Raw genomic sequence first — 11,333 nt, 5'->3', positions numbered from 1 at the left:
TATTTTTAGTAGCTCTATTCATGATTGCCAAAATCTGAAAACCACCCCACATGTTCTTCGATGGATCAATAGATAAGCAAATTGTGGTACAATGGAATACTGCTGAGTAAATAAACAGAAATGGGTCCCTAATACATACAGCAAGATTAATCTCAATTTAGATTAACCTCAAAAGGGTTAATGCAGGGGCACCTGGGTGGTTCAATCCTTGGTTTTGGCTTAGGTCATGATCTTGATCATGGGGTCATGAGATCCAGCCCCACATCCCACATTGGGCTCCCCACTCGGCAGGGGGTCTGCTCCCCTCCCCTCCCTCTGCCTACCCTCCGCTCACCCTTGCTCATGCACTCTCTCTCTCAAATAAATAAATTAATCTTTTCTTTTAATTTATTTGAGAAAGAGCGACAGCACTAGTGGTGGGGAGGGAGAGGGAGAAGCAGACTCCCCGCTGAGCAGAGAGCTCGATGCAGGGCTCCATCTCAGGACCCTGAAATCATGTCTGGAGCCAAAGGCAGATGCTTAACTGAGCCATTCAGGCACCTCTCATCTTTTTTTTTTTTTTTAAATAAGGATAATGCAGAATGAAAGAAACTGGATTAAATAGGTCAGATATTATGATTCCATTTATGACATTTTGAAAATCAAAATGTCAGAGTGGAAAACAGATCCTCTGGTTGCTGGGGTTAGGGGTGGGGTGGAGAAGGTATAGTTACAAAGCAGTGATACAAGAGAGTTTTTTGGAGTGATGGGGCTGTTATACATCCTGATTGTGGTGGTGATGGTTACACAAATCCACGTATATATTAAAACTCAGAATTTTACCCATCTCCAAAAGTCAATTTTATTGTTAATAATAAAAAGTGAGGAAAACCACTAGCAGTATAAAATGCAGCTTATAACTTCCAAACCACTATAAGAAAAAAAAGGTGGGGAGGGTGATTAAAGATTTCAGCAATCCAGTAGCAAGCAAGAAAGCTGAAAATATAGGGAAAAAATAGCACAGGACGTGGAAAACACAAAATCTACCTGCACATACCAGGAATCACAGTGGTGGAACCATGGCCCGGCACTTGGCCATCCCACTGGAGCACACTTCCAGCCTTCCTTGCACCCAGAGTGGCCTGTGACCCACTGCTTATGGAGGACATGCGAGTGTACACAGGCCATGCCAATCCCAGGCTGGGGCTTCTGAAAGCAGGTGGGCCTTGTATACATTTTCTAGTTACTTTCTCAGTGACTGAAACCTAGGGTGGTGGTATCCGAGACCCAGCCACCCACACGATGATGATGCCCCAGAAATGGGGTGCCATGGCTGGGACCCTCCCAAAGGTCCATGGGGCTGCTCCACAGACCAGGACCATTTTCTCCAGAACTGTTAGATGAGAAGAAAATGCATGTCTCAATTCTTTAAGCCACTGTACTTTTTTAAAAAAAAGATTTTATTTTGAGAGAGAGAGAAGGGTGTGCTCAAAAGCAGGGGAGGGGCAGAGGGAGAGAGAGAGAGGGAATCTCAGACTCCCTGCTGAGCACGGAGCCCAACATGGGGCTCCATCTCATGACCCTGAGATCACCACCTGAGCTGAAACCAAGAGTTGGACGCTTAACTGGCTGAGCCACCCAGGCGCCCCGAAGCCACTGTACCTTTGAGTGTCCTTGCTAGGCTGTTACACCTGCCCCCTGTGTAGGCCCTAAAGGAGGATGGAGCCAGGTCCCAGGCTCCTGGTGGGTGGAGCCTTTTCACACAGGTTCCTTCCCTCTGCTGTGGGGCCCAAAGCCCCTGCTGACTCAGGTGGTGGTGACAGGCATACCTCTAATCTTTTTTGAAGGGAGGAGAGCTGAGCCGCCTATGGGGTGCTAGGCACCGGCTGGCCCTTCTCTTCCCTGGCGGAGTCCCTGGCTCACTTGTCAGTAGTGGACACAGTAGAGCTGGACGCTGCCACTGATCCGGAGCTCCCGCAGCTGCTCTAGGGCCTGCTGGTGCAGACTGATGGCTCCCAGGCCCTGCCCATTGAGCGCCAGCTTCAGGCCTCCCTCCTGGCATAGGAGCAGCACCTGGAAAGGGCAGCAGGGGCCTGCAGGCTTCCAGACAGACCCTCCACCAGCTGCCTGACACCCCACCCAGTAAGCCCTCCCCTCAGAGGTCACAAAGACCCAAACCACAGGGCACCCAGGGTGGGAAAGAACAGGATGCGGGGCGGGGGGGCGGTGGGCAGCTTGTCATCAGACCACCGTGATCCCAGCCCTGGGCCTCGGTTTCACCATCTGTGCCCGTTGCATTCTCTCCAGCACTGGTTCTCAACTCTGGCTGCACAATGGAGTCATGGGCGTGGGGCACTGGTTTTGTTTTGTTTTTATCTTAAATAACACTAATGCCAGGGGCTGCTCTGATTAATTAAATCCATGTTTTGGAAGTGGGATTGCTGGCACCCACATGGAAGGTTGAGAGCCATGGGGTGGATGTTTCTTCCTCCTGGCAGGCTCTGGCTTCCCAGCCCCACAGTCCTCCTCCCCCTGCCCCAGGATGTCCCCCTGCTCCCCAGGGGAATGCTGCTCTGTGCCCACTGGGGAAGGATGAGGCTACTTGGCTCTGACTGACCTCGAAGAATCGCTGTGGGTAGAAGATGAAGGGGGCTGAGATAAGCTTCTTGCATCCCCAGGGCGAGATCCAGGCCAGAGTTCTGTCTGCGAAGGAAGCCCTAAGCGTCACAGGCACGTGCGCAGCCTCATCACTCAGGCTCAGTGTGAAGCTACGAGAAGGGGCCAGAGAAGGGGCTCCCTGACTTCTCCAAGCTGTGGCTGCTGGATCTTGAGCACCAAGACAGATGTGGGAGTGCAGCTGGAAGATTCAGCAGCTCAGAGGGGTGGGAACACCTGAGCGAGTCCCAGGCACACCTGACAGAGTCCCCACATTGCCACCCACCAGTTAGAGGACCCTGGGAGAGCAAATTACCTTGCCTGAGCCTCGTTTTCCCCTCCTTGGGATGGGGAGAATTATATAAGTAGTAGCTAACATTTATTGGGTGCTATAGGCCAGGTATACTGTGGGGGTTAGAGCTAGTCTATCTGGCTTCAACCCTGCTCTACTGCTTTCTAGTCCTGTGAGCTTGGGGACGTCACTTCATGGCTCTGTGCCTCAGTGTCCTGATCTGTAGTATGGGGAGAGGAGTACCATACCTGCCCCATGAGTTGTGTTGGCTGAGTTAACATGTGTAAAGTGCTAGAACAGCACCTGGTGTAATAAGCACTCAAATCACACCTATTGTTTAACAAATCTTACTGTATAATACAATACCTCTCATTGGTAGGAACAAAAGAGGTCATGTACATGGAGTCTACCAAGTGCCCGGCGCATAGTGGGTGTTTTACGGAGTCCTCCCGGAAATCCAGTGGCTTGAGTTCAGCAGCCCATATAACTGACAAGGGCAAGAAGTCACCTAGCTGGCCCTGTCACTAGTATTAGCTGTGGGGCTTTGGGTTGGGCTGGGAACAATATAGGACCCAGATCTGGGGGCCTTTCTGCTGCCTGGCCCCTGCCCCTCATTTGGCAGCCACATCCTGTTTCCTGTTCTGGGACTTCCAAAGGCACCTTAGAAATCACACTCCTGAAGCTACTGGTGAGTGACGCCTGGGCAGGAAGTGGTTGATAGTGGGGAGACCAGATGGGGCACAGGGCGGGGTGAAGCCAGGAAAAGGTGAGCCTTGGGCCAGCCTTTCAGGGACTCCTGTTGGATCTATTCTAGGAGGACACCCCAGACAGTGGTGAATTCCATGCCCTCCAATTCCTACTCCCTTTGCCCATTTCAAGCCACAGTTGCTTCCAGAAAACAATGGTGACAGCATTTATTGTGGGCTTGCTGAATGCCAGGCACTGTGCTAAGTCCTGATGTTGGTGGCTCCTGGTGGGAGTGATCTGTAGAAATGTCCTGGCTGGTCCATAGTGTTCTTCAACATCCAGGTAAGACCATGTTTCAAAACTGAGGAAGTTTATATGAAAGATGGCTTTGTGCTCCTCTTTTTAAAATAATCAGAAGATCTGGCTCTATGGAAATACTCTTTCCACTTTACCTTCCCAACCCAGGGCTTCACTATTTATGTGATCTGTCTGGCCTCAGAGGGCTTGTGAATTCATGGCTCTTGAGACAGAGCAGTTAAATTACTTGCTGTGTGACCAACCATAACCATTTGACTTTGAGCGAGGAGATGAATGTGGTATCATGTCTCCAAGTTTCTGTGGGGGAGGGTGTATCTCTATCACTGGGAACTTGTCCATTTTCCCTCTAGGACTGAGATGATCTTTCTCCTTTTATTCAGATGGGGAAGCTCAGAAGAGGGGTAGTGACTTCCCCAAGACCGCATGGTTTATAAGAGGCAAAGCAGGAATCCAGCCCTGTCGTGCCTGGCTCTGGAGGTTCATGCTGTCCGGGGCTGTGCTGCATGCCTGCCCCAGAATTCACAGGCTTGTGCAAGAGCATGCAGGGCAAGAGTTTAGTAAGGTCATGATTCTAGGAAAACAAAACTGAAACAGAAAGAAAGGATACAGGGCCTTTCCTTTTCTCTCCTGCCCCTCCACGGAAGTAGTTTTGATCGCTAGCACACTTGTAGAGCACTTATTATGCACCTGCCATAATTCTAAGTATGTGAACCACCCCTGAAGCTGGCAGTATTATTACCTCTTTCTACAGACAAGGAAACTGAGGCACAGAAAGGCAAAGGAACTGCCTTGAAGGGACACAAGGGTAGCAAGTGTCCTCAGCAGAAGTCAAATCCAGGTAATCCGGCCCAGAAAAGACATGAAATCCAGCAGAATTCCAGCAAGAAGGAAAGGAAGGGGGGAAAGAAGGAAGGAGGAGGGAGGGAGAAAAGAAGGAAAAAGAAAAAGTGGCTTGAAGCCCGCAGGTTTGAGGAGTGGAGCAGGAGCGCCCCCTGTAGGAGAGATTAGTGTAGTCCCTGAGTGGCTCCTGACACCGAGACACCCGAATGGGGACCTCCTCTCTGGGGCTGCCTGGCCGTGTCTCCTAAACCACTGCACTGTGTCACCCCAGGAGGCCAAATTCTCTCTCTGGGCCTTTGAAGAACCTTTCCCAGAGCCCCAGCTGGTACCTGCGACGAGAGGCTGGTTGGCCTGATGTACAGACAGGGCAGATACTCCCAGAATTGGGGCTGTTGGGGCCCTGGGGGCACTGGCCACTGACTAAGCACTGAGCACCTTCCCAACCACAAGCTCCACAAAGGAGCAGTGGCGTTGGAGATGAAAAAGGTAATGCTTGTAGTGCTCATGCTCAGCTCCGAGTTGCTTCCCCCCCTTCCATCTGGATACTTACTCCTTTGGCTCTGACAAGACCAGTGCCCGCAGTACGATGACCTGTCCAGGCCAGAGACCCCGAGGAAGAGCACACGAGCAGGGCACCTTCTGTAGGAGGATAGGAGATGACTGAGTGGGGAGGCACACAGGAGTTTGGGGAGGGCTGCTGCCTCTAGGCCTGCAGCCGGGAGATTCAGCTCTGCTCATTTCTTAAACATCTACTGCAGGCCTCAGCTCTCCCTGGCCTTTTGGGGCTCTGAGCCCCTGACATGTCCCCCCCCGCATTGCTGCATCCTGAACCACCTGCTCATTGATCTGCCTCCCCACCAGCCTGCAAGTACCTGGAGGGCTGGGACTAGCTGGTCCCTCTCTCCCAGGGCCTGGCACCAGGCCTGGTACAGAGGAGTAGCAAATAATTGTGTGCAGAATAAGTGGAAAAAAGGGAAGATGAAGCTAGAGCTTCAGCCTGAAGCTGCCTGACCCACCCATGCAGCCTGCAGGTTTCTATAAAGGAACGGGGCAGCTTGACGCTGAGGGCATTTCCCACCAGGTAGGGGTGGGACAACACCCGGGAGGACACCACCACCAGACCCAGAAGGGAGGTCACTCACCAGGCTGGAGCTCTTCAGCAGGAAGGGCTAACAAGGAGAGAAACAGGACATGGAAGCCATGCAGTGCTTGCTCAGTGAGAGAGTTCTCAACATTATTATTAAGAACTGGGGGTACCTGGGTGTTGTCAATCTCAGACAATACAGGCGACTGATTAGAGCCCCAGGGGGGTCCCTCTTGGATCCAGATGGACCCCAGGTCTGGAATAATGGGGAGGAGCTAGACAGATGGTCTGTCATTCACTCATTGTGAATGTGGCCTTGGGCCTCATTGCCCCTCCCTCCTGACAAGCCCACCCCAGCTGCTTCCCCGGGTTGTGAGAAGAGAAGTGTTCCCAGCCGAGTGGGATCTCCTGAGAGGACTCCTGGAGCTCTGGCCATCCTGGGCAGCCAGTGCACCCCATCCATCTTCCCAAGCTGGCCCTGCTGGCTCGGGCTGGGAGAGGCGAATCAAGGCCTGCTGGGGACCAAGAAGGGCTGGCAGTATCCATGGCAACTGCGCAATGAGGGAAGATGGGGCAGCTGGCTTTTGTTAACTTGGGCAGCGGCCCAGTGAGTGGCAGGTCAGGCTGGGGGAGCAGGGATCCCTGGTGGAACCACAGAGGCCAACCTGGCTCCCAAGAGACTCACATATCCAATGGGATACTCGATGCCGCCCTCCGCAAATGGCTGTTGGGAAGGAGAGAAAGCCACACGCGGGATTCAGGAGCACTGCAAGCTCAGGGTCATTATTTGGCTCCCGCCTACCCTGTCTGTCCAGGGGCTGTCCAGGGGGTGGGCAGAGGCTGGCTTTGGCAGCTCCTCATTCTCCCTGTACACCTTGTCAGTGGTTCTCAAACTTGGCATTTGGCAGTGCTGATTCCTGGGCCCCAACTTAGACTTACTGAGTCAGAATGTCTGGTGGCAGGTCCTAGAAATCTGCATTTTTCATAAGCTCCTCGGGGGCGAATGACAGAGCTAGCTGCTGTTTGGGCCTTGTGGCTCCAAGTGTCCAAGTGATCCACCTCCTTGCCGTGGCCTTCGGGTCCCCTTCTGTGGTCAGCTCCTCACCCCCCTCATATCCTGCAACTTGATGGATCCCCTCCCCCTTGGTTATAGCTGGTGTGACAGGGCCTGCCTGGGGCAGAGGGGGTGGTCCTGGGCCCATCCAGACATCAGGGGAAGTCGGGGGCAGTTGCCATTCAGGGAACTCACACTGGCCCCAAGGGAACTCACATTTATGTTCAGGAATCCGATGGCCTCCACCAAGATGTTGCCAAATATGCCCAGAGTGTCCACACGAGACAGCGGGAGCCGATAGTGGTAGTGGAGAAAATGTTGTCCGTTCACACTCACCTGGATAGACAGACAGGCAGACAGACCGACAGACAGCTCAGCTGCACCTGAGCTGATGTACACTGAATCCATACGAACGTGCCTGGCATCGCTGGGCGCTCTTACCTGGAGTGTCCCACATTTACCCGCACACCAACTCTGAGAGACACATTTGACAGACAAGGTACCCAAGGCTTGGTGAGCTTAGGTGACCTTCCCAAGGTTGCAGGGCTGGCCTTAGAACCAAGGTACCTTTCTCTGTCCCTCTGCCCCTGACACCCCACACCATCCCTCTTTTCACCTCTCAGCAGACCTATCAGCAGCGGCAACCACCCTATCCCAGGTGAGGAAATGGAGGTTCAGGTGGCTGTGTGAACCCCTATGCCACAGAACCCTCCCTCCCCTGCTGGCTCTCACCAGCCCCCCTTTTCCCTGGAGAGGTCAAGGTCCTGGCATCTCTCTGGCAGGAGTTCACATCTGGAAAGCCTGGAAGTGGAGTTCTTTCTCCCTGGCCTGGGCCCTCCACCACCATGAGACGGGGAGGACATGAGTACCCACCTTGTGTGCTGTCGTGAGGCCCTAACGAGCTGATATGTAGGGGCTAGAACGGAGCCCAGCGTATTGCAGGCACTCTCGAAGAGCTTGGTATGACTATGGCAGTGGTGCCCTCTCCAGGGCCTAGTGTACCAGGCCATGTGGGCCCCGGGCAGCTTGGAATGGGGCCTGGTGGCTGCTTGGGTTCTTGAGCCCTCCTGGCAATGCCCCTCAACACAATGATGTAGGCAGCTCAGCGGAAGGACGGACACAGGTTCTAGGCAATGATGTCCACCCCTTCTACTCACCTTCATTTCCTCGTTTCCAAAGAGAAAGAGAATGAGGAAGCTGGCTCCTCTCTGCAGGGTCAGGTGGGGCCACCGGGCCTCGGCTTGCCAGCGCCCGTGCTGCAGGGTGTTGCAGATAACGTGGGGCTTGGTGGTGTGGAAGCGAGGGTTGAAGTGGATAGCGATATCGGGCCGGGGATGCAGGCTGCAGCCGCACTGGAAGTCCACCTGGAACCTGGTGAGAGGTGCTCTCAAAAGGCACCCCTGGTCAGAAGCCCCGAGACCCCGAAGGCAGGGAGCAGCCTCCAGCTCGATGCCTCTGGGGCTGAGCTTCAGCAGCGCCATGGAGCACCCCTTACCTGTGTGCATCTTCAGGGACCATTCCCTGGAGCATGACCATCTTGCCTGCACGCAGGCCGCCGAAAATGGTTGTCACATAAGGAACCACCTGAAAAAGGGGAGAAGGCTATCCATAGAGGGTTGGAGAAAGGGTCTTACTAGGGACCCCCATGTCAGGCAGGTGGGTGGGCAGAGAAGAAGAACATTTGATTCTCCTTCCCCAACAGAAAAATGTCCTTATGGGGAAAAATTCGTTTTCTCTGAAATGTTCTCTTGCACCTTCTCCCCTTTCCTGGACCTTCACATGTCAAAGCCACGTTGCCAAATTCAGCTCCATTGGCCCCTTGGAGGACCAGCCTTGCCCCTCTCCCCCGCTCCTTGAGCATAGTCGTGTCCTCAGTGAGACCTGATGTCCACTGGATGCCACCCTGGCTTCCAGAGGCCTGGTATCGAGGTCCTGAGGACTTTTTACTGGCTAGAGCTCAGGATCTGGAAGGGTGGCGGGGGGCAGGAGGCTGGACAAGTTGGGACCCTGATATGAATACTTGGAGAGATACCCAACAGTGGCCTAGCCTACCAGCCTGGGCTCACCTTTCCCCACACAGAAGCTCTGCAGGATTCCTAAAATGCAGTACACGTTTACAACTCGCTGCCTTTTCAGGGCTGCTTCCTGTGCCCTCCCTCTGCCCTGTGAGATCCAACTTGAGTTTCAAGGTTCTCTGACACCTTCTCCAAGCACTGTCCATCACGTGACTGAGTTTTTCCTTCCCTCCCCTGTGTTCCCAGAATGCTTCACTTGCAGCTCTAGCTTGGCCATTGGCCAGCTCACAGGGAGACCAGGGGGCTGGCTGTTTCTGCTGGAGGCACTGGCCACTCAGAGCTGAGGCCCTGTCTTTCCCTTCTGTGCTCCGCACCAGCCCTGGCACAGGTGTTCCACTAGGTGTTTGCAGAACGAATGTGAACTGTCGCAAGCACATGCTGACGTAACACAAGACCCGCTTTCACGTGCCCTCCAGCTGTCAGCAGCCTTTAGAAGCCCGAACCATCTAGAAGGAACTGAGCCCCAACAATGCTGCCCTTCCAGGACCTCGCAGCTTGCAAAGCAAGGAGTGGCTGTAACCTGGGCAGCTGCTTCACCCGTTGCTCAGGCACCTGGGGAGGTGGGCTGTCAGAGGGCCCACAGCATAGCCAGGCTTAGTACCTCAGTCTCCCCCACTTCCCAGGCTCCAGGCCTGGCCTGTGATTACTGAGCTGAGGCAGCTCACCACCCTCCCCCCAAGCCCCCAGGGAGAGGGCCAAGTAAAGAGAAAGTGATAATTAGCATTCATTAACGGGAGCACACAGTGTGCTGGGCGTTCAGCCTTCTGTAAAGCAAGGGCAGACTTCAGAAAATTTGCATGGAAGAAAAAAAAGACAATTTGCATGGGCCCGAGCAGGAGGAAGAAGGGAGGGGACCCCCCACTCAACCTCGAGTTGGAGGTTCCAGCCTGACTTTCTTCCAGGCTGGAGATGAGGCTACCCTGGGTATTCAGGGTGCCCCCGCAACAATTCTCCCTAGAAGCCCCAGATCCTCCGAGCCACCCATCATGCAGTAGAGGCACAGCACTGACCCCAGGCGCTACTACTTTTAAAATATAAGGGCCCTGTGAGCCCAGTCATTCCTACGCAAGTGCACCCCCAGGGAGTCTGGGTCCAGCTGGAGTAGGGGGAGCCTTGGGACCTGGAGATTCCAGACCAGAACGGCTGCTCACCGGATGGAAGACAGGTGGCTGCAAGATGAAGATGTCAGGAAGTGGGTCCAGTTTTTCTCCAGGTGACATGGGAGTGGAGTGCCTCCAACCCAGCCTGCAGATCCAGATTCCTGGAGCCCTGCCCTCACTGGCCTTTCCCAGCCAGGATCTTAGGTGCCAGGGCAGCTCTCTCCCAGCTGTTAGCCTCTCTTGTGCCCAGGTGAGAGGGCAGGTCTGGGCGGCGGTCCACCTCTGGTCCACACCCCAGCTCCAATCCCACCAGCCAGACTGGGGCTGTCAGCAGAAACCCGAGTCCAGGAGCAAGAAGCTTGAACTAAGCAACTGACTGACCAGCCCCCGGTCCCCGTGTGCGTGGGGACCTGAAACACAGAGCTGTTGCAGAGGGAGGGCAGAGGGAGGCTCTTTTAGGGCCTTGTGGGGGTTTGTGATTTCCCTGGGCTCCCTGCGGAGTCCTCCCCAGTCAGAGGCAGGGGTGGGGACACAAGTAGGCAGGTCTCAGGAGAAGCCCCACCCTCAGCTTCTTGGACATCAGCGAATGGCTTCTCGTTCCCTACTCCCCTCCCACCAAGAGGTTCTCATCTCTTCCCCTCCGTCCCACAAACCCTTCCTCCACTTTTCTCTCTTTTGCATGATTTATAGTCCCACGAGGCTCCCTTTCAGCTTCAGCCACAAATGCCAGGGCCCAGCTGCAATCACCAGAAGGGAGGTGGGGGGTGGTGAGAAAGGGGCAGGAGGAGAGACACCCCCCCCACACCTCCCTGAGGCGCAGCAGAGGCAGGGACTGGAGCGCCCGCAGTCTACTCTGCGGTGAAGAAGGCCCAGGTCCAGCTCAGCTTCTGCTCTAACGTGCTGTGCGCCCTGGAACAAGTCACTTGCCTTCTCTGTGACTCCCTTTGCTCATCTCTGTGTAGAGAGGGTGACTCCAAAAGAGTCTGGGGATGGGCCCAGGTATCTGCCTTTTTATTGAGATCCCCCATGATTCTTTGGACTAGAGTGGCTCCAGTTCTGGCTCAGATTCTAGTAAACCCTTCGCTTTAACAGGCAGCACAACCGTTCCACTTTATCCCAATTTGGGAGATGCATGGGCGGCCCTGGGGAAAGACGTCTCAGTGAGCTCCTCTAGTGTGGCTGGCCTGGAAGCTGGCTAGGAATGCCTACTTTGGGCCCAGTCCAGACCAGCTGAAGAGGAATGTCTCTG

At 54.4% G+C, this 11,333-nt stretch overlaps 1 protein-coding gene across 9 annotated transcripts; it reads right to left on the bottom strand.

Moving 5' to 3' along the window:
• Positions 1-10,600, bottom strand: LGALS12 (galectin 12). Of its 9 annotated transcripts, none has more exons than XM_077862089.1 (9): positions 10,136-10,600; positions 8,405-8,493; positions 8,067-8,280; positions 7,126-7,245; positions 6,541-6,579; positions 5,914-5,940; positions 5,322-5,410; positions 2,597-2,747; positions 1-2,052 (listed from the first exon to the last, which is right to left on the bottom strand). In XM_077862089.1, exons 1-9 carry the CDS (start codon positions 10,202-10,204, stop codon positions 1,906-1,908), a joined length of 945 nt encoding a protein of 314 aa, XP_077718215.1. In that variant the 5' UTR covers positions 10,205-10,600; the 3' UTR covers positions 1-1,905. The 9 variants fall into 9 exon arrangements, with proteins under 9 accessions (XP_077718215.1, XP_077718213.1, XP_077718221.1 ...); XM_077862087.1 differs by having other exon boundaries at positions 2,597-2,682; XM_077862095.1 differs by lacking the exon at positions 10,136-10,600 and adding an exon at positions 8,976-9,118 and having other exon boundaries at positions 2,597-2,682.
• Positions 10,601-11,333: the final 733 nt, after the last annotated feature.

Source organism: Canis aureus, chromosome 21 (assembly GCF_053574225.1).
Source record: "Canis aureus isolate CA01 chromosome 21, VMU_Caureus_v.1.0, whole genome shotgun sequence".
Taxonomy (NCBI): domain Eukaryota; kingdom Metazoa; phylum Chordata; class Mammalia; order Carnivora; family Canidae; genus Canis; species Canis aureus.
The sequence above is the reverse complement of the archived record's forward strand: the minus strand, read 5'-3'. Positions and strand labels throughout refer to the sequence as shown.

Excerpts from the sequence above, each read along its gene's own strand:
- LGALS12 (XM_077862087.1), bottom strand. The coding sequence starts at position 10,204 with ATGTCACCTGGAGAAAAACTGGACCCACTTCCTGACATCTTCATCTTG. Across the intron at positions 8,281-8,404 it reads GTCCCTGAAGATGCACACAG|GTTCCAGGTGGACTTCCAGT; the intron begins GTAAGGGGTGCT and ends ACCTCTCACCAG. Across the intron at positions 2,683-5,321 it reads GTCTTGTCAGAGCCAAAGGA|ACAGAACTCTGGCCTGGATC; the intron begins GTAAGTATCCAG and ends CTTCCTTCGCAG.